This window comes from Hemitrygon akajei, unplaced genomic scaffold (assembly GCF_048418815.1).
Source record: "Hemitrygon akajei unplaced genomic scaffold, sHemAka1.3 Scf000081, whole genome shotgun sequence".
Taxonomy (NCBI): Eukaryota; Metazoa; Chordata; class Chondrichthyes; order Myliobatiformes; family Dasyatidae; genus Hemitrygon; species Hemitrygon akajei.
In genome coordinates this window covers 722,068-745,204 of record NW_027331967.1, presented here as the reverse complement: position 1 = coordinate 745,204, position 23,137 = coordinate 722,068, and the positions used below count along the sequence as shown (strand labels likewise).

The following is a 23,137-nucleotide window of genomic DNA, read 5'->3' as shown; positions in this document are numbered from 1 at the left end:
GAACCAGGGGTCACAGACTCAAAATCCGAGGCCAGCTCATCAGGATGAGGGGAATTTTTCTCAACCACAGTGTGGGAAAACTTCGGAATTTTCTCCACTAGGGTTACGAATTGAAAGAAAAATTTAGGGGCCCAGCGATTATGGGAACGTTGCAGGAAAGTGCAGCTGATGTCAATGATCGGGCGTATTCGCAGGAAAGGACAGAACAGGTAGAAAGGGCCGAATGGCCACACCTACTCCTGTTTCTTATTTTCTAAAGCACGGGTTTACCTTTGCGCTTTGTTCTCCTTTGTCCTTCAGCCATTCGGATTGCACAGGGGAGCGGTGAGAGCTCCGGAGATCCATCGGCAGCCGCTGCGGGGCAGCTCCCGTCTCCCAGCAGGAAGGGACGGGTCTGTGAGACAGCTCCAGACAACAGGCCGCGATCCTCGGCGGGGAAAGGCCGGGCGCCCTCCGTGTAGCTGCAACATCTCATAGTCTCTTCACATCTGCTATCGGAAGGATTCAAACCCCCGGCCGGTGTTGCAGCCTTTACTCGAGATGCATCTCGCGATCTGCCGCCTCTCCTCGGATCCACTCGCTCCCGGTTCCATGTTCGGCCTGCTCCGAGCTCAACGTCCCGCCCACCTACACTCCTCCGCCAATGAGAACCTATTTTCCCAGCGTCCCGCCCACCTACACTCCCCCGCCATTCAGAACATGTTTCTCCCAGAGCTCAGCGTCCCGCCCACCAATGAGAACATGTTGCTCCCAGCGCTGTTCACTGAATGGTTGCGTGTGTCTGATGACGCTGTCGGGAGCCGGAGATGTCAGTCTCCATTTGTTCCCAGAATCAGGGGAGGTTCCCTGAAACTCAAAGTGCAGAGTAAATGTTATTATCAGAGCACATCCTACAACCCCGAGATTCATTTACCTGCGGAATACTCAGAAAATCCATAGAATGGTGACTATAACAGCATCAGTGAAATATCAACCAGAAGACAACAAACTGTGCAAATGCAAATATAATTAAATTCCAATAAATAACGGGAGATGAAAGAACAAGATATAAATTCGCTAAAGTGCGATAATTGGTTGTGGGAGCATCTCAATGGATGGACAAGGCAGTGTAATTATCCTCTGTTGTTCACGATCCTGATCACTGGGGAAGGGATCTGTCCCTGGGGAAGGCAGCCGCTGTCCCTGAACCTGGTGGTGCGAGTCCTGAGGTTCTTGTACCGTCCATGTGATTGCAGCAGAGAGACAAGAGCTTGGACATCGATGGGTTCACCACCGTCAGTCAGCTGGAGTGGGTGGGTCAGAGTAATTGGAGAGTCTCCCGGATTAGCCATGTAATATCACGGGCTCTTTGTGGCGCTGTGGAACATGGCCACTGATCTGGGCAGGAATCTTTCTGCATGGCCTGAACACAGCACGGCACTTCCAATGAAAGAAAATTCCATCAGCGCCGCATCGACTGTGATCTGCGTGGGAGTGTTTCAGATACTGTGCAACCGCGCACACGGGCAGCACAGCGACACCAGGGAGTAACACCAATGAGAGAATGAAATTGTGCTACGTCCTAGTCTGACGTTTACGGTCAGTCCAGAGGCCATACATCCTACAGTTCGCGACGCTCTTGGTAAAGAAATTCCTCTCATCTCCTCTCTAAAAGGACGTCGCTCTATTCTGAGCCTCTGTCCTCTGGGTCACCACAGGAAACATCCTCTCCACATCGATTCCATCGAGACATTTCAACACCTGATAGGTTTTCAATGAGCTCCCCCTCATTCTTCGGAATTCCAGTGAGTGGAGGCCCAGAATCATCAAACGCCTCTGATGTGACAAGAGTTTCATTCCCGGAATCATTTTTGTGAGCAACACACACAAAATGGCGGAGGAACTCAGCAGGCCAGGCAGCATCTATGGAGAGAAAGAACAGTCGACCTTTCGGGTCGAACCCCTTCGGCAGGACTGGAGATTTAAAAAAATCTCAGAGTAGATCTAAAAGGTCGGAGGAGCGGGGAGTGAAACAGCGTGATTGGTGAAATCGGGAGGGGGGATGAGGTGTGAAGTTGATTGGTGAAGGCATTGGAAGAAAAATCGGGAGTGGAGCACCAGAGGGAGGCAAGGAGATAACATGAGAGAGGAAAAAGGGAATGGGAAATGGTGAATGAGGGACATCACCGGAACTTTGAGAAATCGTTGTTCATGCCACCAGGTCGCAGTCTGTCCAAAAGGAATATAAGGCGTTGGTTCTCCAGTGTAAGTGTGGCGTGATTATGACAGTGGAGCAGACCATGGATTGACATATCAGAATGGGAATGGAAAGTGGAAATCAGGTCATCTTTTACTCGCTTAGCTATTCATAGTAACAATTTTTGAGCGGGGTGCCCAAACTTTTGCATGCCGCTGTAGGTAGGGAGAGACTGAACCGTGGGGGATTGGGGATAAGACAGAGTCGGGGTATGCTATGTGTTCATTGGGGAGAAACAAGCTGGAACAATGGGTCTACCTGGACACGGGGTGTTTAGGATTTTGCGGAGGAGGCAGAAACAGGAGCTTCGGGGTCCGGGAAGTATTGTCAAGTCAAGTCAAGTCACTTTTATTGTCATTTCAACCATAACTGCTGCGTACAGTACATAGTAAAAATGAGCAACGTTTTTCAGGACCATGGTGTTACTGTGTCATGTCACAAAAACTGGACTGAACTATGTAAAAAAACAACACAGAGAGAAAAAAGAAACAACTACACTAGACTACAGACCTAACCAGGACTGTATAAAGTGCACAGAAACAGTGCAGGCATTACAATAAATAATAAACAGGACAATAGGGCAAGGTGTCAGTCCAGGCTCTGGCTATTGAGGAGTCTGATAGCTTGGGGGAACTGTTACATAGTCTGGTCGTGAGTGCCTGAATGCTTCGGAGCCTTTTCCCAGACAGCAGGAAGGAGAAGAGTTTGTATGAGGGGTGCGTAGGGTCCTTCATAATGCTATTTGCTTTGCGGATGCAGCGTGTAGTATAAATGTCCGTAATGGCGGGAAGAGAGACACAGATAATCTTCTCAGCTGACCTCACTATCCGCTGCAGGGTCTTGCGATCCGAGATGGTGCAATTTCCGAACCAGGCAGTGATGCAGCTGCTCAGGATGCTCTCAATACAACCCCTGTAGAATGTAATGAGGATGGGGGGTGGGAGATGGACTTACCTCAGCATCCGCAGAAAGTAGAGACGCTGCTGGGCTTTCTTTGCTATGGAGCTGGTGTTGAGAGACCTGGTGAGATTCTCCGTCAGGTGCACACAAAGAAATTTGGTGCTCTTAAAGATCTCTACCGAAGAGCCGTCGATGTTCAGCAGGGAGTGGTCACTCCGTGCCCTCCTGAAGTCAACAACCATCTCTTTTCTTTTGTTCACATTCAGAGACAGGTTGTTGGCTCTGCACCTGTCCGTTAGCCACTGCACTTCCTCTCTGTAAGCTGACTCGTCGTTCTTGCTGATGAGACCCACCACGGTCGTGTCATCGGTGAACTTGATGATGTGGTTCGAGCTGTGTGTTGCAGCACAGTTGTGGGTCAGCAGAGTGAACAGCAGTGGACTGAGCAAACAGCCCTGGGGAGCCCCCGTGCTCAGTGTGATGGTGTTGGAGATGCTGCCTCCCGATTCGGACTGACTGAGGTCTCCCAGTCAGGAAGTCTAGGATCCAGTTGCAGAGGGAGGTGTTCAGGCCCAGTAGGCTCAGCTACTGTATGAGGTTGGTGGTGGTGCTGGGAGATCCCCAGAGTCAAAATGGTTGGTGATGGTGTGGGAGACGATGTCCTGGTGTTCCTTACTGGGGTCCTGTTCGAGGGGTAAGTAAGAGGAGGTGTCGGAGAGTTGGCGATAGGCCTCAGCAAGGTAGGGGTCAGTCCGACAGATAACTACAACACCTCCCCTATCTGCGGGTTTGATGGTGAGGTTAGGATCAGTGCAACGGGAGTGCAGAGTCCAACGTTCGGAAGGAGTGAGGCTGGAATTGGAGAGAGGACTGTTAAAGTCCAGACGGTTAATGTCCCGTCAACAGACTTAGTGGGGTCCTGTTCAAATTCCTGTGGCTCCTTTGAGCCCCTTCCGAGGTCAGCACATCTTTTCTTGGATATGGGGCCGGAAACCGCTCACAATGCTCCAAGTGAGGCCTCTTTGTAAAGCCTCACCAATGCATCCTTGCTTTAACTCTCGAAGTGAATGCCAACATCACAGAGAACCTCCTCAACATCGACTCAACCTGCAAATTATCCTTCAGGGAAGCCTACACGAGGATTCAGAAGGCCCTTTAATTTTTAATGTTTTTTAAATATTTTTTCCAGTTACAAAACAGTCTGCCCTTTTATTTCTTCTACCAAAGTACACGACCATGCCGTCCCCGAAATTCAGTCCTTCATCCATTGATGTCTTCTGTAAATCTTTCTACAGGAAAGAAACAGCAATTTGTGTCCGGGAATTCTCAAACACAACACACCTCTGTCCGGATATTTAAGGAGTGACCAGATATTTCCATTGAAACACCGATATATCAGTTGTTGATCCTTGGGGATGAAGTAGTGTCTCATCTCAGCCGGAAAAGTGACTGAAATATTTTCGATGTCACTCAGTGAAATCCACTGGAACCGGGCGCTGAGAACACAAGTAACAGAAGTAAGGCTGTTTACAAGAAGGGGATGAGCCGTCTCCATCTTCTAAGGAAGCCGAGATCCTTGAATGTGTCAGGCAGGATGCTGGAGATGTTTTACCAGTCTGTTGTAGCGACTGCAGTTTTCTTTGCCGCTTTACGTTGGGGGAGCAGCATCGATGCAAAATAAACTCATCAGAAAGGTTGGAACCGTCCTTGGCCACAACCGGGGCTCTTTGGAGTGAGTGGTGGAGAGGAGTGGTGTCACTAAACAAATGGACACCCATTACGGACAATCGGGCACATCCTCTCCATGAACGACTGCACAGGCAGCGGAGCACCCTTTCGAATAGACTCACTCAGCACCGCTGTCACAAGGACCGTTACAGAAGCTCTTTCCTATCAGATGTAATAACCACATACAACAGTCCATCTGCTAACCGGCCACCCACAGCTCCAATCTCTTCATTAAATTTGCCGACAGCACCACATTGATTGGCCCAATCTCAAACAATAATGAGGTGGCCTGCAAGGAAGAAGTCATCTCTCTGACACAATGGTGTCGAGAAAACAACCTCTCCTTCAATGTCGGAAAATCAAGGGAGCTGGTTGTGGATTACAGGAGTGGAGACGGGCTAACCCCTAGTGACATCAATCGATCTGGGGTTGAGAAGGTAAACAGCTTTAAGTTCCTCAGGATCCTCATCACCGAGGATCTCACGTGGTCTGTACACACAAGCTATGCGGTGGAAAAGGCAAAACAGCGCCTCTTTCACCTCAGAGGGTTGAGGAAGTTTGGTATGGGCCCCCAAATCCTAAGGACTTTCTACAGGGGCACAACTGAGAGCATCCGGACTGGCTGCATCACTGCCTGATATGGGAACTTTACCTACTTTAATCGAAGGATTCTGCAGAGAGTGGTGCGGACAGCCCAGCGCATCTGTAGTTGTGAACTTCCCATTATTCAGGAAATTTTTAGAGACAGGTGTGTAAAAAGGGTCCGCAGGATCATGGGGCACCTGAGTCACGGTAATCATGATCTATTCCAGCTGCTACCATCGGGGCAACGCCACCGCAACAGAAAAGCCAGGATCAACAGGCTCCGGGACAGCTTCTTCCACCAGGAATCAGACTGCTTAACTCACGCTGATTTGAGTGCATTTCTATGTTACCTTGACTGTTCTGTTTATTATAAATTACTATGAAATACTACGATTGCACATTGCACATTTAGACGGAGGCATAACGTAAACAGTTTTACTCCACATGTATGGGAAGGATGTAAAAAATAAAGTCAATTCAATACATCTTTCTGCGACAGATCATAGTTCAATAGTCTCTGCCATATTGTTTCATACATTGTTATTGCACATTGGTACAGTATTACTGAGTATGTTATTATTCTCTATTTTTAGTAAAGTCTTCGCACTGCTAAGTGCGATTTTAAATATTGCTGCTGTAACGAAAGAATTTCCCACTCGGGATCAATAAAATATTTATTATTATTATTATTATTATTATTATTATTATTATTATTATTATTATTATTATTATTATTATTATTATTATTATCCAGCCCTATATCTCTGTCACCGACTTCAGCGCTCTTCACCCCCTCCCCCTTTCCCGTTTTCACCTATCACCTCATGTCGCCCCACAATCTGACTCCCTCCCTTCCTTTCCAGTCCTGAAGAAGGGTGTCGGTCTGAAACGCCGACTGTTCACTCCTCTCCATAGTCGCCGCCTGCCGCCTGCCCCCCTGAGTTCCTCCAGCATCTTGTCTGTGTTGCTTTGGGTTCCGTATCTGCAGATTCTCGCCTGATAAATTATTGCGCATGCGTAGTCGTCGCCACCAATCCCGAGTATCGCGCATGCGCTGAGTAGCCCGGAGGCCGAAAACGACCGGACAAAGGTAAGAGCGGGTTCTAATTCACCGGCGTCTGAAACGCGACCGAAGGATAATTACTGTGATTTCCAGCAACACTGGTGCTGCACCCGACGGCGGTCCTGGTCCTCTCCCGCTGTCGCAGCCCCACGATCCGTACCCGGCCCCAGAGCATGCTTACCGGCGCATGCGCATTCTTGGGCCTTTCAATGCGGCCAGGGAGGTTTCTCTCTCCCTCTCCCTCCCCCTCTCTCTCCCCTCTCCCTCTCCCTCTCCATCTCCCCCTCTCCCTCTCCCTCTCTCTCCCCCTCCCCACCTCTCTCCCCCTCCCCCCTCTCTCTCCCCCTCCCCCCTCTCCCCCTCCCTCTCTTGTTTTACAGCGGTTGGCACCCAGCTTAATGGTGGATTACCGTCACCTTCTGCTCCGGAGATGCGATGGACTCACATTCTAAATCCCTTCATCCAATCGGACACATACACATAACCTACACTTTATCCTCCCCATCCTAGTACCCTATTTCTGTGTATCCATCATATCCTATAAAAACCCCTGTACCCCTTAAGAAAGCTAAAAATACCCTGACCTGTGTTCTCTCACCCATGCCCAGCAACCCTTTTAATGTGAATTCCTGCACTCCCAGTTCCCTTAGATTAATTCTCATCATCTCTCTCTGTATCCCATACTTCCTGCAACTCAGAACTACATGCTCTACTGACTCCTCTTCCTGACATTCCTCACACAGTCCTGCCTGGTGTTTCCCTATCAATTTCAGTGTTTGGTTTAGTGCACAGTGCCCCAGCCTTAACCTAGTCCACACAATTTCCTCTCTTCTGTATCTACTTCCTACCCTTGTAACTGCAACACTTTTTTGTATTTGATATAAATGCCTCCCTTTCCCCTCCCTGTCCCATCTTTCTTGCCACATTTGGTTATTTTTTTCCCCAGATTACACACTTAACCTCTGCTTTACTAATACTAATGTGCATTTCTATATTGTCTTTCTTTATTGCCCTCTTTGCCAACTCATCCACCCTTTCATTGCCCTTCACCCCTACATGAGCTGGAACCCATAGAAATTTAACCTGACCTCCCTGATTTGCAACTCTTGTGACTGACTGAAGGACTTCATGAAGTACATCTTGCCGGCTGTTTGAGTGAGAAGACCTTAAACTTGCTAGTACTGAAGATGAATCTGAGCATATCAACGCTTTGACTAGTTTAGTTTTCTCCACCCAACGCAACACAACCAACACTGCCATCATCTCCACTGTACACACCGCTAACTTATCAGATGTTCTTCTGCTGATTGCAATTGCTTTTGCTGGTATTGCCACCCCAAACCTTGTCACTCCTGTCTCAGGTTCCTTAGCACCATCTGTATAGACCTGAGTATAATCACTATACATTTCCATCACATAACAGTTAAATGCACTTACCAAATCAGTTTTATACTTTCCTTTCCTTTTTACCTCTAACAAATGCCAGTCTACGTCAGGCCATACCAGCTTCCATGGAGCTACAACCAGATAAACTACTGAAGGACTTATCCTTAGATCAAACACTCCACATGATCTAGCAATATCATTCCCTACCCAACTAAAGTTTTCCCTCTGAAACCTCCCATTTTCCCAGGACTCCTGCAACACTCCTTTAGCAGGGTGGGAATCATCGTGTCCCTGCAAATTAACCCAGTAGTTTGTCATCAATTGCATCCTTCTTAATTCCAAAGGCATTGTTCCCATTTCTACCTGCAGGGCTGAGACTGGTGATGTTTTAAAAGCCCCACTGCACACTCTCAAAACCTGAGCCTGAATCACATCCAGTTTCCTTATAAGAGACCTAGCTGCTGATCCATATGCTACACTTCCATAATCCAACACAGATCTTACTAAAGCCACATACATTCTCTTTAATGCTGAACAACTTGCTCCCATTCCCTACCAGTCAAATATCTCATCACGTTTATTACTTTTTTACATTTCTCCTCAACTTTCCTGATATGGTCTGCCCATGTTAATCGTGAATCAAATATAACTCCCAGAAATTTAAATGATCCAACCCTTTCTAAATCAATCCCATGCATCCTTAACTTCTTCCCTACTTCAATTCTTTTCCTAGTGGAAAATACAGTCTGAGTTTTTTCCACTGAAAATCTACATCCCCAATCATAACCCCACTCTACCACTTCATCAAATGCTCCTTGTAGTTTCCTGATTATATGCTCCGTGTTCCCGCCTCTTTTCCACAAGGCCCCATCATCCGCAAACAGTGACCTACCTATATCCACTGGTACCTTTGTGAAGACATCATTGATCATAATGATGAAAAGTAAGGGGCTGATCACACTACCCTGAGGTGTGCCATTTCCCACTATGTACTGTTTTGATAATTCTGATCCAATCCGAACTTGAATTTGTCTACCAAACAAAAAATCTTTAATCCAATTAAAAACTCTCCCCCCAACCCCCATCTTGTGCAGTTTAATTAATAATCCTTCCTTCCACATCATATCATAGGCTTTTTCAATTTTCATAGGCTACTGCTTCTATATTTGCCTGGGCCTTTCTTATTTCAGTCTCTAACCTTATCACTGAGTCCATGGAATTCCTTCCCTTCCTAAAACCACTCTGATAACTTGCCAGCATTCCTCTCTTCTCAAGATCATATGATAACCTTTCAGTTATCATCCTTTCCATTACCTTACATATATTTGATGTTAGTGCTATTGGCCTGTAGCTAGTGGGTTTTGACGGATCCTTGCCAGGTTTCCTTATTGGAATTACTACTGCTTCTTTCCATGCACTTGGCAATCTTCCCTCCTCCCACACTGTTGTAAAAATGCAGTAACTTCAAGAGCGCTCCTTCTCCTAGATTTTTTAGCATAAAGTAGCATATTAGATCTTTCCCTGGTCTCGATCTCTTTATTGCTCTCACCATTTCTGCCAAAGTAAATGGATCATCAATTATATCATATGTTTCTTCCCTCCTGTTTAACACACCTGGGTATTGACTCATTGTTCTTTCCCTTCTCCTTCTCCCTTCTTCAGACAAATTTTCTGAACTATGTATCTTTACAAATGACTTGGCCATGATCTCAGCCTTATCCCTGCTGGAGACTGCTGTTTCCTCCTCAGACATCATTACTGGATACTCCCAATCCCTTCTATCTCCCCCCATCCTCTTAATCATTCCCCATACCTCTCCCACGGGCGTTGTTCTTCCTATTTTGTTGCAAAAACTCCTCCAACTTGCCCTTTTAGCTTGACGTATAGTTCTTCTCACCACTGCCTGTGCCTTCTTATATTGAATCAAATGCTGCATATTATGGGTTCTTTTAACTAGCCTGATTGCTCTATTTCTGGTTTTTACAGCCTGACAACATTCCTCTGACCACCATGGCACTATTTTTCTATTCATCCTATTTTTACTCCTGGGTATAGATCCTTCTGCTGCCATAACAATTGCTGAAGTCACCTGACTGATTAATTAATCTATATCTCCAGAAATGTCAATCTTTGACAATGCTTCTTCACTTAACTTCTGGAACTTACCCCAATCTGCTTTTCCAAACACCCACTTTGGGACTCCCCCACCTGGTCTTATTTCAACTCTTTCACCCACTGAACATAAAACTGGGTAGTGATCACTGCCTACTGTTGAAGCAGTCCAAACTACCCAGTTACTGATGCCAGCCAAGACATTAGACACTAACATAATCTCTAATACCGACTCAGTTCCTGTTGTTATGTTTATCCTTGTTCCTCTACCATCACTCATACATACCAAATCCCTTTCTTCCATCAAATCTTCAATTACCGTTCCATTTGAATCTGTAATCGGATCCCCTCATATTGTGCTGTGAGCATTGAAATCTGAACACCACACTACTTTGTGTCTATTTTGTCCTTGTATCCTTAGTAAGCTGTACAAATCCAACCTTTTACATGGATTGTAGTAGTTAATTATAACCACTCCCTCCCCTCTCTCCCATATTTCCACCACTATGTACTCCTGATCGACTCCTTTTTCCAGTTCTCTCTACGGTGTACTTTGCGTGATTAACATAGCACAACCTCCTCCTCCCCCTAGATTTCTATCTTTCCTTATCATTGTAAACCCATGTACCACAAAGTCTAAAACTGGTTTCAACCAATTTTCCTGAATACACACTACATCCGGTTTTACAACCATTTCTTTAATAAATTCCTTAAATTCCTAGCCATTGGCCAGTAAACTCCTTACATTCCATTGCAAAAGAATCACCATAATGAGTACTAACTAACCTATGACACTTCCTGGCTTGTCTGATTAGTGAGGTTCTCCCTCACTTCTTCCCATGTCAGTCCTGCTAACCCTAAATGGTTTACTGCTGCTTTGACCACCAGCTGAATTTTGTCACTTTTTGACTTTACCTCTGCCGTACTAATAATGACTCCTGCAATGAATGTTACTACAGCTTTATTTTCCACATAAATCCTGTCATTTACTCTTCGCTGCATCTCTTGCATCCGTATTGCTCTCTGATCATTAGAAGCATTATTCTGTTCTCTTGACATTCTTACAGCTTCTGCATAACGGATCCTTCTTTTCACTCTTATTTCTTGAATTTTATTCTCCCGTCTCATAACCTCACACCCACTATACGCCACATTATGAACTCCTCCACAATTACAGCATTTTGGATTTTGGTTGCACTCCTGTTCCGCACTTTCCATATTCATGATCATCCCCACATCTAGCACATCTCCTCTGCCTTTTACAGTTTTTAGCTATGTGTCCAAACCTTTGACAATTATAGCACCTCAATGGCTTTGGCACATATACCCTTACTGGGTATGTCATGAAACCCAGGAACACTTTCCTTGGCATTCTTTCTTCTTCAAATTCAATCAATACTATTTCACTTTCCTTTTTCATTCCCTCCTTTATTGTTTTCAGTCTCAGAACATTAATTACTTTCCCCCCCTTTGATATTCCTCTTCAGCTCCTCCATATTTATACTCATTGGTACACCCGTGATCACTCCTTTACAACCACCATTTCGTGCTCCCACCTTCCCTGTATATTCCACCTTGCATTTTTCTATCTCTTTTAGCTTGAGTGCTTTCTCAAGTTGTTCCTCATTCGCACATCTTACTAATAGATTGCCATCATTAAGGACTTTTGCAAATACTATTTCCCCTATCTTATTTGCCAGAGTTTTTGTTAGCAAAAATGGGTTAATTATCTTCATGTGTCCTTGCACCTTCTCATTAAACCTAATTATGACAACACCTCCTCTCTGAACTTCTTCATCTTCCTCACTTTCAGAACTCTCTCCATTGTCATTTCTTATTCTTTTATTCCCTTTGTCTCGGTTTTCATCCATCCCCTCACTATCTCCTTATTCCCTTTATTTCTCCCTTCACAATAATCCATTTCTCCACAGCTACCTGCCTCTGATCCCAAATCCATATCCCGCTCCTTCTCCACTCTCTTTCCCTCAGCCCCTCCTCTCACCTTGTCTGCCATTACCAGACCCAGGCAATCCCCTCCCAGCAATTCCCTCTCCTTCCCGACTCTCTTTCCCTCAACAAGTTCCAAACCACATTCACACATGCACCACCACCTTCCAAACTCTCAGCCCAGCCCACGACCAACCCAACAACACCGGGAGGTTTCTCTTCGTGAGGGTTTCTGGGTAAAGAGGCAGCCATGGGCGGTATTGCCGGTGTTGTTCCGTACAGTCGAAGGAAGTGCGAGCGGATGTATCTCCTAAACATTGCCGAGCTCCACTATGTAAATCCAAGGATTATGAATCCGAACGAAAAAATAATTCCCAGTTAAGCTCGGTTGAAAAGTTTACCTTCCAGTCAGTGAAAATGTCAATTAGTGCTGTATGGAAATAAAACCTTCCATCAGATTTAGTTCTCTCTGGGTTAATAACGATATGAAACAGCTTTGCCTCGATGACAAGTGACTTCTGGCTTTCAGATCACAAAGGTACCGCACTCCAATGAGAATAACCACTGCCCTCCACTATATATTCATTGGCATTGCCATCGATGGGTTCATCACTGTCAATCAGCAGATGGGGGGGGCGATCCAAGTAATTAGTAAATCTCCAGGATCGTACATGCAGTAACAAGTGATCTTTGTAGTATTGTGGAACATGACCAGAACTTGAAATAATACCAAAGGACAGAGACAGATTGAGCCAAGTCACAGGTTGATTGAAGTCAGAAACAGCCCATTCTCATAAAGACAGGGATATAGTCAGATAATTTGATGGTCAGTCAGAATGTCTGATCCGTGCCTTGTTAGAAGATGAGTGCATATGGAAACATAGAAATCTACAATATAATGCAGGCCCTTCAGCCCACAGTGTTGTGCCGTCCATGTAATCTATTCTAGAAACTGCCTCGTATTTCCCAACTGCATTGCACTCTGTGTATTCTAAGCTCCATGAAATTATTTGAGTCTCTCAAAAGACTGTATGGTATCTGCCTGTACTGTCATCGCTGGCTGTGTATTCCATACACCTGCTACTCTCTGTGTGAGAAACCTACCTCTGACATCCCCATGGACCCTACTTCCAAGCACCTTAACACAATGCCCCTTGTGTTTGCCAATTCAGCCCCAGGAAAAAGCCTCTGGCTGTCCACACGATCAATGCCTCTCATCATCTTATACACATCTATCAGGTCACCTCTCATCCTCCGTCACTCTAAAGTTCACTCAACCTATTCTCATAAGGCATGTTCTTCAATCCATGCAACATCCTTGTAAATCTCCTCTGCACTCTTTCTATAGTATCCACAACCTTCCTGAGGTAATAGAATACTCTAAGTGGGGTATAAATCAGGTCTTATATAGCTGCAACATTACCTCACCACTCTTGGACTCAGTTCCATGGTTGATGAAGGCCTTCTTAACAACAATGTCAATCAGTGCTGCAGCTTTAAGTGTAAAATTGACATGGACCCCAAGATCTAGCTGATCCTCCACACTGCCAAGAGTCCTAACATAATATTACATTCTGTCTTCAAATCTGATGTACTGAAATAAACCACAGCACACTTATCTGGGTTGAACTCCATCTGCCGGTTCTGCATTCTATCGATGTCCTGCTGTAACCTCTGGAGAACTGTCCAGACTGCTCACAACACCCTCAGCTTTTGTGTCATCAGCAAACTTACTGACCCACCCTTCTACTTCCTCATTAAGATCATTTATAAAGATCACAAAGAGAAGGAGTCTCAGAACACATCCCTGTGGAACACCACTGGTCACCGTCCTCCATGCAGAATACGAACCATCTACAGCCACCTTTTGGCTTCTATGGGCAAGCCAATTCTGGATCCACAAAGCAAGGTCTACTTGGATCCTTGCCTCATTACTTTCTGAATGAGCCTTGCATGAGGAATCTTATCAAAAGTCTCACTGAAAGCCATTCATACTACATCCAATGTTCTACCTTCATCAGTGTGTTTTGTTACATCCTCAAAGAAATCAATCAGGTTCATAAGGCATGATCTGCCCTAGACAGAGCCACGCTGACTATCCCGCATCAGATTATGCTTCTCCAAATGCTCAGAAATGCTGCCTCTCAGGAGCTTCTCCAACAGCGTGCCCTCCTCTGAAGTAAGAACCACTGGTCTGTAATTTCCTGGCTTATCTGGCTTACCTGAAAAGAGAACAATGTCTTCTCATCCTCTGGTACGTTTCCCCTCTACTGATGGTGCAAAGATCATCACCAGACATCCAGCATTTTCCTCCCTCACTTCCCACGGTAGCCTGGGGTATATCTCAAGATGAGTACCCCCAACATGAGTTGAAATTGGTAAAATTGTGATGCCAGAGCTCTCATTCAAAGGAGAACATATCGAAGCATGTAAAATTATGAAAGGAATAGATAAGATAGAGGTAGGAAAGATTTTGGCATAGCAGGGGAATTAAGGGTTATGGGGGAAAGGCAGGTAGGTGGAGATGTCCATCGCCAGATCAGCCATGTTCTTATTAAATGGCAGAGCAGGCTCGATGGGCCAGATGGGTGACTCCTGCTCCTATTTCTTATGTTCTCACCACAGACTATAATCTCTCCTGAAATACTGTCCTTCACCCATTGATGTATTTTGCAAATATTTTTACAGGTTTGAAATGACAGAACACTTGTGCACGGGAATCTCAAACACAACAACACATCAGTTTTGCTGACTCCGGATATTTAAGGAGTGACCAAATATTTTCTTTGCATCACCAACACATCTGTTGTCAATCCATGGAGATGAAGCATTATCTCATACCATCTGGTAATGTGTTTTGTCTCTGAAATCAAGTTTTCTGTTGTAACTCAGTGAAATCCACTGGAACCGGGGTGCTGTGAACACACCAGCATTTGTTCACTGGAGATCAGTTCTTCAACTGCATTCAAAACTTCAAAACTACAAGGGATTCAAAACTTCTGACTTTCTGAATTGCCAGAGAATTGATCGTAGTCAGGTATCATTCTCCTTCTCTCAGTGTGGTAAGGGATTCACTCACAGCCTCCCCGCAAACACGCTAGTGAGTTCACCGTGGGAAGAGGCCATTCACCTGCTCTGTGTGAGGGAGGGGAACTACTCAGTCATCCAGCCTGAAGATACATCAGCAAGTTCACAACCAGAGTGAGATGCTCCACCTATTCTGCAAGTGGGAAGCAATTCGTTCCATTGTCGATGCTGAAGATATCTCCTAAAGTTCACCAGTGAGAGGACATTGACCTGCTTGGATGGTGGGAAGACATTCACAACGCTCAAAACAGACCACAGTGACACCAATGAGTTCACACCGGGGAGAAGCCATTCACCTGCTCCGAATAGGGGAACGGGTTCACTCAATCATCTCAACTGAATGAACAGCAGCGAGTTCACACTGAGAAGAGGCCGTTCACCTGCTCAGACTGTGGGAAGAGATTCACTCACTCGTCCCCACACTCTACATAGACACCAGCGGGTTTCACACTGGGGAGAGGCCATTCACCTGCTCAGACTGTGGGCAAGAGATTCACTCACTCGTCAACCTACAGAGACACCAGCGAGTTCACACTGGGGAGAGGCCGTTCACCTGCTCAGACTGTGGGAAGGCATTCACTCAGTCAAATCACCTGCTGCAACATCAGTTAGTTCACACTAGGGAGATGCCATTCACAAGCTCAGGACTGTGAGAAGGGATTCACCCAGTCATCTCAACTGAAGTCACATCAGCGAGTCCACACTGGGGAGAAGCCGTTCACTTGCTCTGAATGTGGGAAAGGATTCGCTCGGTCATCTGTACTGAAGGTACATCAGCGAGTTCACACTGGGGGGAGGCCGTTCACCTGCTCAGACTGTGGGAAGGGATTCGCTCACTCGTCCAACCTGCACAGACACCAGCGAATTCACACTGGGGAGAAGCCGTTCACTTGCTCTGAGTGTGGGAAGGGATTTGTTCGGTCATCTGAACTGAAGTCACATCAGCGAGTTCATACTGGGGAGAAGCCGTTCACCTGCTCTGAATGTGGGAAAGGATTTGTTCGGTCATCTGAACTGAAGGTACATCAGCGAGTTCACACTGGGGAGAGGCCGTTCACCTGCTCTGACTGTGGGAAGGGATTCACTCACTCGTCCAACCTACACAGCCACCAGCGAGTTCACACTGGGGAGAAGCCGTTCACATGCTCTGAATGTGGGAAAGGATTCGCTCAGTCAGCTCAACTGAAGGAGCATCAGCGAATCCACACTGGAGAGAAGCCGTTCACATGCTCTGAATGTGGGAAAGGATTCACCCAGTCAGCTCAACTGAAGTTACATCAGAGAGTCCACACCGGGGAGAAGCCGTTCACTTGCTCAGAATGTGGGAAAGGATTCATTCGTTCATCTCAACTCCTGAGACACCAGCAAATTCACACTGGGGAGAAACCATTCACTTGCTCAGAATGTGGGAAAGGATTCATTCGTTCATCTCAACTCCTGAGACACCAGCAAATTCACACTGGGGAGAAACCATTCATCTGCTCAGAATGTGGGAAGGGATTCACTCACTCGTCCAACCTACACAGCCACCAGCGAGTTCACACTGGGGAGAAGCCGTTCACATGCTCTGAATGTGGGAAACGATTCGCCCAGTCAGCTCAACTGAAGGTACATCAGCGAATCCACACTGGAGAGAAGCCGTTCACATGCTCTGAATGTGGGAAAGAATTCACCCAGTCAGCTCAACTGAAGTTACATCAGAGAGTCCACACCGGGGAGAAGCCGTTCACTTGCTCAGAATGTGGGAAAGGATTCATTCGTTCATCTCAACTCCTGAGACACCAGCAAATTCACACTGGGGAGAAACCATTCATCTGCTCAGAAAGAACATCAGTTTGTTCACACTGTGGAGAGGCCGTTCACCTGCTCAGACTGTGGGAAAGGATTCACTCGGCGTTTTAGTCTATTAACGCACCAGTTAGATCACAGTGAGGAGAAACCATTCACATGCTCTGAATGTGGGAAAGGATTCACCCAGTCATCTCAACTGAAGTTACATCAGTGAGTTCACACTGGGGAGAAGCCGTTTGTCTGCTCTGAATGTGGGAAGAGATTCACTCAGTCATCTCAACTGAAGTTACATCAGCGAGTCCACACTGGGGAGAGGCCATTCATCTGCTCTGAATGTGGGAAAGGATTCAGTCGTTCTTCTCAGCTCTTGAGACACCAGCGAATTCACACTGGGGAGAAGCCATTCATCTGCCCAGAATGTGGGAAGGGATTCACCGATTCAGCTCAGCTGAAAGAACATCAGCTTGTTCACACTGGGGAGAGGCCGTTCACCTGCTCTGAATGTGGGAAAGGATTCAGTCGTTCATCTCAGCTCTCGAGACATCAGCAAACTCACACTGAGGAGAAACCATTCTGAGGAAATGCGGATATATAAAAAATCATTTTGAACCCAAGTAACCTCTAGCTAAAAGAATAAGTGGGACTAAATAGGAATTTTTGAACAAAAGTAAACTCTGTCTTCAGCAGTTAAGAAAGTAAACGGCTTATACTGGTTTCCTTTTAATTGTCAGAGGGACATTGAGAATTTGATAATGTATATTGTACCCGTGTTTGAGTAAGCACTCATCGATAAGGACAGCAATGAACATCTGTCTGGAATGAAGTCAGGACCTTGCAAAGGGAATAGCTGATAAGGACTGGACTGTATATTCATCTGTATTCAAGCCTTGAGTTAGTGCACTCTGTTATCTAAGACCTTAAGTTTTGCACTAACAGACTTGGTGGGCGTACCAGTTCTAATAGCAGCTTGCAACAGTGACTTATGGGACTTACTATGTATAAATATACTGCTGTAACCTGACTGAGAGAGTCCACTTGTCAGATGGTTGGCAGCACTGACATGCCTTCCCTTTGATAACTGGGTCTCAAACTCTTGCAAGAGAATCCAATAAACTGTGGTGCCGAGAGGAAACTGGTCTCCCGAGTTTTATTCAGATTCGATTTTAACATTGGGCATCACGAACAGGATCCCAATACAGAGAGTGCGAAGCAGACAGACTGAGTAAGCGGCCGGACCACTCCGGGGATTGCGGAGACCGAACGGGCGCCCAACGGGTATTTCACCTTTTGTCGCTCTCCGGTAGTTCCTTTGGAGGCACGGTTCCTCGCCGAGGGCTGCTTGCATATCTTGATAGGATCGGGAAAGTATCTGTCGGAAGACTTGTAGAAAGTAGGCAAATTTTATTAATTGAGCAGGAGGCGGTACCGGGTTAATTTCACTAACTGGGCAGGAGACAGACTTGCTGGGTAAATTTATCAATTCAGCAGGCGGTGCCTGCTGGGTAAATTTATCTGATTATTAATTGAGCAGGAGGCTTTGTGCCGGGTAAATTACTTAGAGGGCATGGAGTCGAGTGATACGAGTGGGCAGAGAGCAGCCCTACACAAAGCGTGTGAGAGTTTTCCAGACAAGGAAAAAGATTTGTGAATGTTGACCATAGCGCTGAATAAAAAGATTGGGGGGAAAAATGTGGCCACTGAGCGGGAGCCTGCGATATTACCTCTTGAGAACAAGCAGTAAATTTGATATCGAAGAAGAAGTGGAAATTGTTGAAAGGGCAATGGAAGGATAAGGCAGATGCAAAGTGGAACAGTACATTATTAGCAAGTTGGAGGGATAATGCGTGTGACAAAGGGAGAGAGGTACGTACTGCAGAAGGTTGCGAGACGCTAAAGGCGGAGTGTGAATAGGTGAATGGGCGTCGAAAGCGAGAGCAGGAAAAACAACGTCAGCAAACCAAGGCCGGCCTGGATAGGAGAGAAGGGCAGGAACGTCAGTCTAAAGTTCGAACTGACAGGGAAACAAGGGATCCCGAACCCATGTCTGGGATACCGATCCTGTTTGAGGATGGTGACCGTGATGAGGAGTGGGCACCCACCGTACTCCCCCCACCTTACCAGGGGCCGAGTGCACCCAGTACTCCCGATCCCCAATCCTCCCAGTACTCAGATACGGTGGCTGCTCGGGTAAAACAGCGGCAGCGGGGAAGGGGAGGCAGTCTATATCCTCAGATCCAGAAAGGGAATACCGAGGATTATTCCAAGACAGGGAGGGGAGAATCCACTGAAACCCCAGAGTTAATGGCTCCACGGAGACAATTGTCCACCCGAATGCTGCCTAATCCATGAGCAGCGGAGGAGGGACAGCTCTCAGTGATTCCTGTGTACGCACCCTGGAAGCCTCAAAAGATGACTGGAGAGGTTAAAGGAAAAGAGGGCAGTGCATTACTGGCCGAAGTTCCAGGTTTCCCTCGGTGACAGACACGATTGGTGCTTCCCCATACCACCGTTAGGGTTTGCCCGGGGTTCAAGCTAAAGAGCGTGGGTTTCTTGCCTACACCCTGACGAAACAGGCCTCTAGCACCAAGGGAGACTGGCAAGACTTGGCCAACTCCGATGCTGGAAGGAGTCAGAGGTGAAGACGGGACATCTTGTAAGACACTCTTTTGGTATTGACCGAACCCAAGACATTGTACCACATCTCCGGATGATTTCAGTCCATGAAGTCGGGCGCACCAAATTCAACCCCCTGTTTGGATCACCGTGAACGAAGGATAGACTCTCCCACCCCTTCCGCATTACCCCCTCAAGCCCGAGGCAACGTTTTATGAGGATGGAAGGTCTTTGGTAATCCAACACGGGGACAATGTTCTGGCTATGTGATAATGACGGACAGTGACGTCAGCCTCTTTCGAAACAGCTGTGTCCGTCCAGAAGGCTGAGCTGCTCACTCTGACTCGTGCCTGTATCCTAGCAACGGATTTAAATGAGAACTTTTACACAGACTCCCGTTATGCACGGACTACGGAGCTTTGAGGGTTTCCTGACTTGTTTTGGCTACCCCATTTTAACCTACCTTTGCAAACAACTTACTCAGCACTCTACAGCTACCTCGAGTTTTGTCTATTACGGAATGTGCAGCCCATACTGGGGAATCTGATGAGATATCTAGGGTAATGCCAGGGCTGATGCAGCAGCTAGACAGACAGCCTCGAATCCCACACGTTTAGACCCCTCGGGAACCCAGCAAGCTCCTATTAGACACAATCTAAGGATGGGCATGCCAGACATGGAGGAGATACGTACGTTTCAGGAGGACGCCCCTGAAGGAGAGCGCGAACTATGGTCCCACATGGTTTGCCACCTTGAACCTCAGAACAATTTATGGGTGACCTCTGCAGGTCAGGTCTGTGTTCCCTCTGTGTTCTTACCTATTTTGATAGATTATGTACATAATTGTACATGCCTGGGCAAGGAGGGAATGGTTGAATGGTTAATACATTGTTACAATCTTGCTGGCACCCTGATTTCCAGAAAGCAGCTGCAAAGCGTGCACACGCCCAGCTAATCCACAGCCACTTCCAGGACAGCGGGGATACGAGGCGCATGTGGAAGGGCATCCAGGACATCACCAATTACAGGACAACATCACCTGCAGACCAGCTAGCAGATGTTCTCACTGACATCTTCCACATCTCCCTGAGCAGCGTCACCGTTCCAACGCGCTTCAAGGCCGCCACTATCGTCCCCGTGCCGAAGAAGTCTTCAGTGTCCTGCCTGAATGACTACCGTCCCGTTGCACTCACATCCATCATCATGAAGTGTTTCGAGAGGCTCGTCATGAGGCATATCAAGACCCTGCTGCCTCCCTCACTGGACCCCCTGCAGTTTGCGTGCCGTCCCAACCGCTCAACAGATGCTGCCATTGCTACCTCCCTCCACCTGGCCCTAACCCACCTGGACAGAAAAGACACATGCGTTCAGATGCTGTTCATAGACATCAGTTCAGCATTCAACACAATCATCCCTCAGAAACTGATTGGAAAGCTGAGCCTACTGGGCCTGACCACCTCCCTCTGCAACTGGATCCTAGACTTCCTGACTGGGAGACCTCAGTCAGTCCGGATCGGGAACAGCATCTCCAACGCCATCACACTGAGCACGAGGGTCCCCCAGGGTTGCGTGCTCATTCCACTGCTGTTCACTCTGCTGACCCACGACTGTGCTGCAACACACAGCTCAAACCATATCATCAAGTTCGCCGATGACACCATCGTGGTGGGTCTCATCAGCAAGAACAACGAGTCAGCTTACAGAGAGGAGGTGCAGCAGCTGACGGACTGGTGCAGAGCCAACAACCTGTCTCTTAATGTGAACAAAAACAAAAGAGATGCTTGTTGACTTCAGGAGGGCACAGAGCGACCACTCTCCGCTGAACATCGACGGCTCCTCGGTAGAGATCGTAAAGAGCACAAATTTCTTGGTGTTCACCTGACGGAGAATCTCACCGGATCCCTCAACAGCGGCTCCATAGCAAAGAAGCCCGGCAACGTCTCTACTTTCTGCGAAGGCTGAGTAAAGTCCGTTTCCCACCCCCATCCTCAACACATTCTACAGGGGTTGTATTGAAAGCATCCTGAGCAGCTGCATCACTGCCTGGTTCGGAAATTGCACCATCTCGGATCGCAAGACCCTGCAGCGGATAGTGAGATCAGCTGAGAGGATCATCGGGGTCTCTCTTCCCGCATTCACCGATATTTACACTACACGCTGCATCCGCAAAGGAAACAACATTATGAAGGACCCCTCATACAAACTCTTCTCCCTCCTGCCGTCTGGGAAAAGGCTCCGAAGCATTCGGGCTCTCACGACCTGACGATGTAGCAGTTTCTTCCTCCAAGCCACCAGGCTCCACAATACCCGAAGCCTGGACTGACACCTTGCCCTATTGTCCTGTTTATTATTTATTGTAATGCCTGCACTGTTTTTGTGCACTTTATGCAGTCCTGTGTAGCTCTGTAGTCTAGTGTAGCTTTCCCTGTGTTGTTTTTTACATAGTTCAGTCTAGTTTTTGTACTGTGTGATGTAACACCATGGTCCTGAAAAACGTTGCTCATTTTAACTATGCACTGTACTAGCAGTTATGGTCGAAATGACAATAAAAGTGACTTGACGTCTTGAAAAGCGAGCTAAAGCATGTTTAATTTGTAAAAGAATGAATGCTGGAAAGAAAGTGCCTTTTGTTTCCGGAACTGTCCCCTTGCCTGGCGGGCCTTTTTTCTTGTTTACAGCTTGGTTTTATAGAATTTCCTAGAGTACATTGTTATCAGTATTGCTTAGTGACAGTAGATTGATTTAACAGATGAATTGACGCTGTTCCTACAACTAATAATACCACTATGACTGTTGTGAAAATATTTCTAAAATAAGTAATTCCTCGCTGTGGACTTCCAGAAATGATAAACTCGGTCAATGGGCCACATTTTATAGCCAAAATAAATGCGGAAGTCTGTAAAGAACTTGCTATAAAACAGCAGTTCCACTGCACCTGCCTTCCGAAAGCAGCCGGCATAGTGGAACCAGCCAATAGTACCGTGAATGATCAGCTGCCCAAACTTACACCAGAAACTGGACTGACCTGGTTGAAGGTTTTACCCTTAGCCCTAGGTTGCCGACATCATGCCCCACGATGTGACGTCATTGATCTATGTTCCCACCTTTGTCTGTTGAAGTTTTACTGATGAAGCTAGAATTTGTCTGTAAGTAAAGCCTGTGATTTAGTGTACACTCTTATCTAATTAATTAAGTTTTGCTGTAACTGATTTGGTGGGAATATCCATGGAACGGAATGTTCTTTGTTCCGCCAGTTCTATAAATTGTCATGTTTCTGAGTGTTAGACAGAAAGCTCGTTGCGAGCTGCCGGGGAGAGAGAGAGAGAGAGATACTCAGTCTTCCTGATGATCGGCTCCGAGTCCTTTCTCGCCGGCTGAGTTCGAACAAATAAATGGGTGAAAGATTAAATAAAGACTTGTTTGTGGTGTAGTTATTTGGTCTGGTAAATTTCAGTTTACACTCACATCCAAGACTTCCATCCGGACCATCGGGACAAGCCTGGAGGATCGCCTGGAGGCTCCCGCTGAAGGGGGGGGGGGGGGGTTCGGTACTATCATGGACCCGTCTGGCAATTCCCCATCTTGCTATTACCTCCTTAATTGGGCATTAATCCCCTCGTCTGATTTCCGATCATTCTCAGTTCTACTAATTACAGAACACATGGTTCACATTAGCGAAAATAGGGTAA

General features: G+C 46.6%; 1 protein-coding gene across 1 annotated transcript; it reads left to right on the top strand.

Annotated features, from left to right (window-relative positions):
• Positions 1-540: 540 nt before the first annotated feature.
• LOC140722600 (uncharacterized) lies at positions 541-17,967 on the top strand. Its single transcript, XM_073037308.1, is given in 3 exon segments — positions 541-808; positions 15,685-16,849; positions 16,899-17,967. Coding segments are annotated over 3 exon segments (1,947 nt in total). The 3' UTR covers positions 17,413-17,967.
• The last annotated feature ends 5,170 nt before the right edge of the window (positions 17,968-23,137 follow it).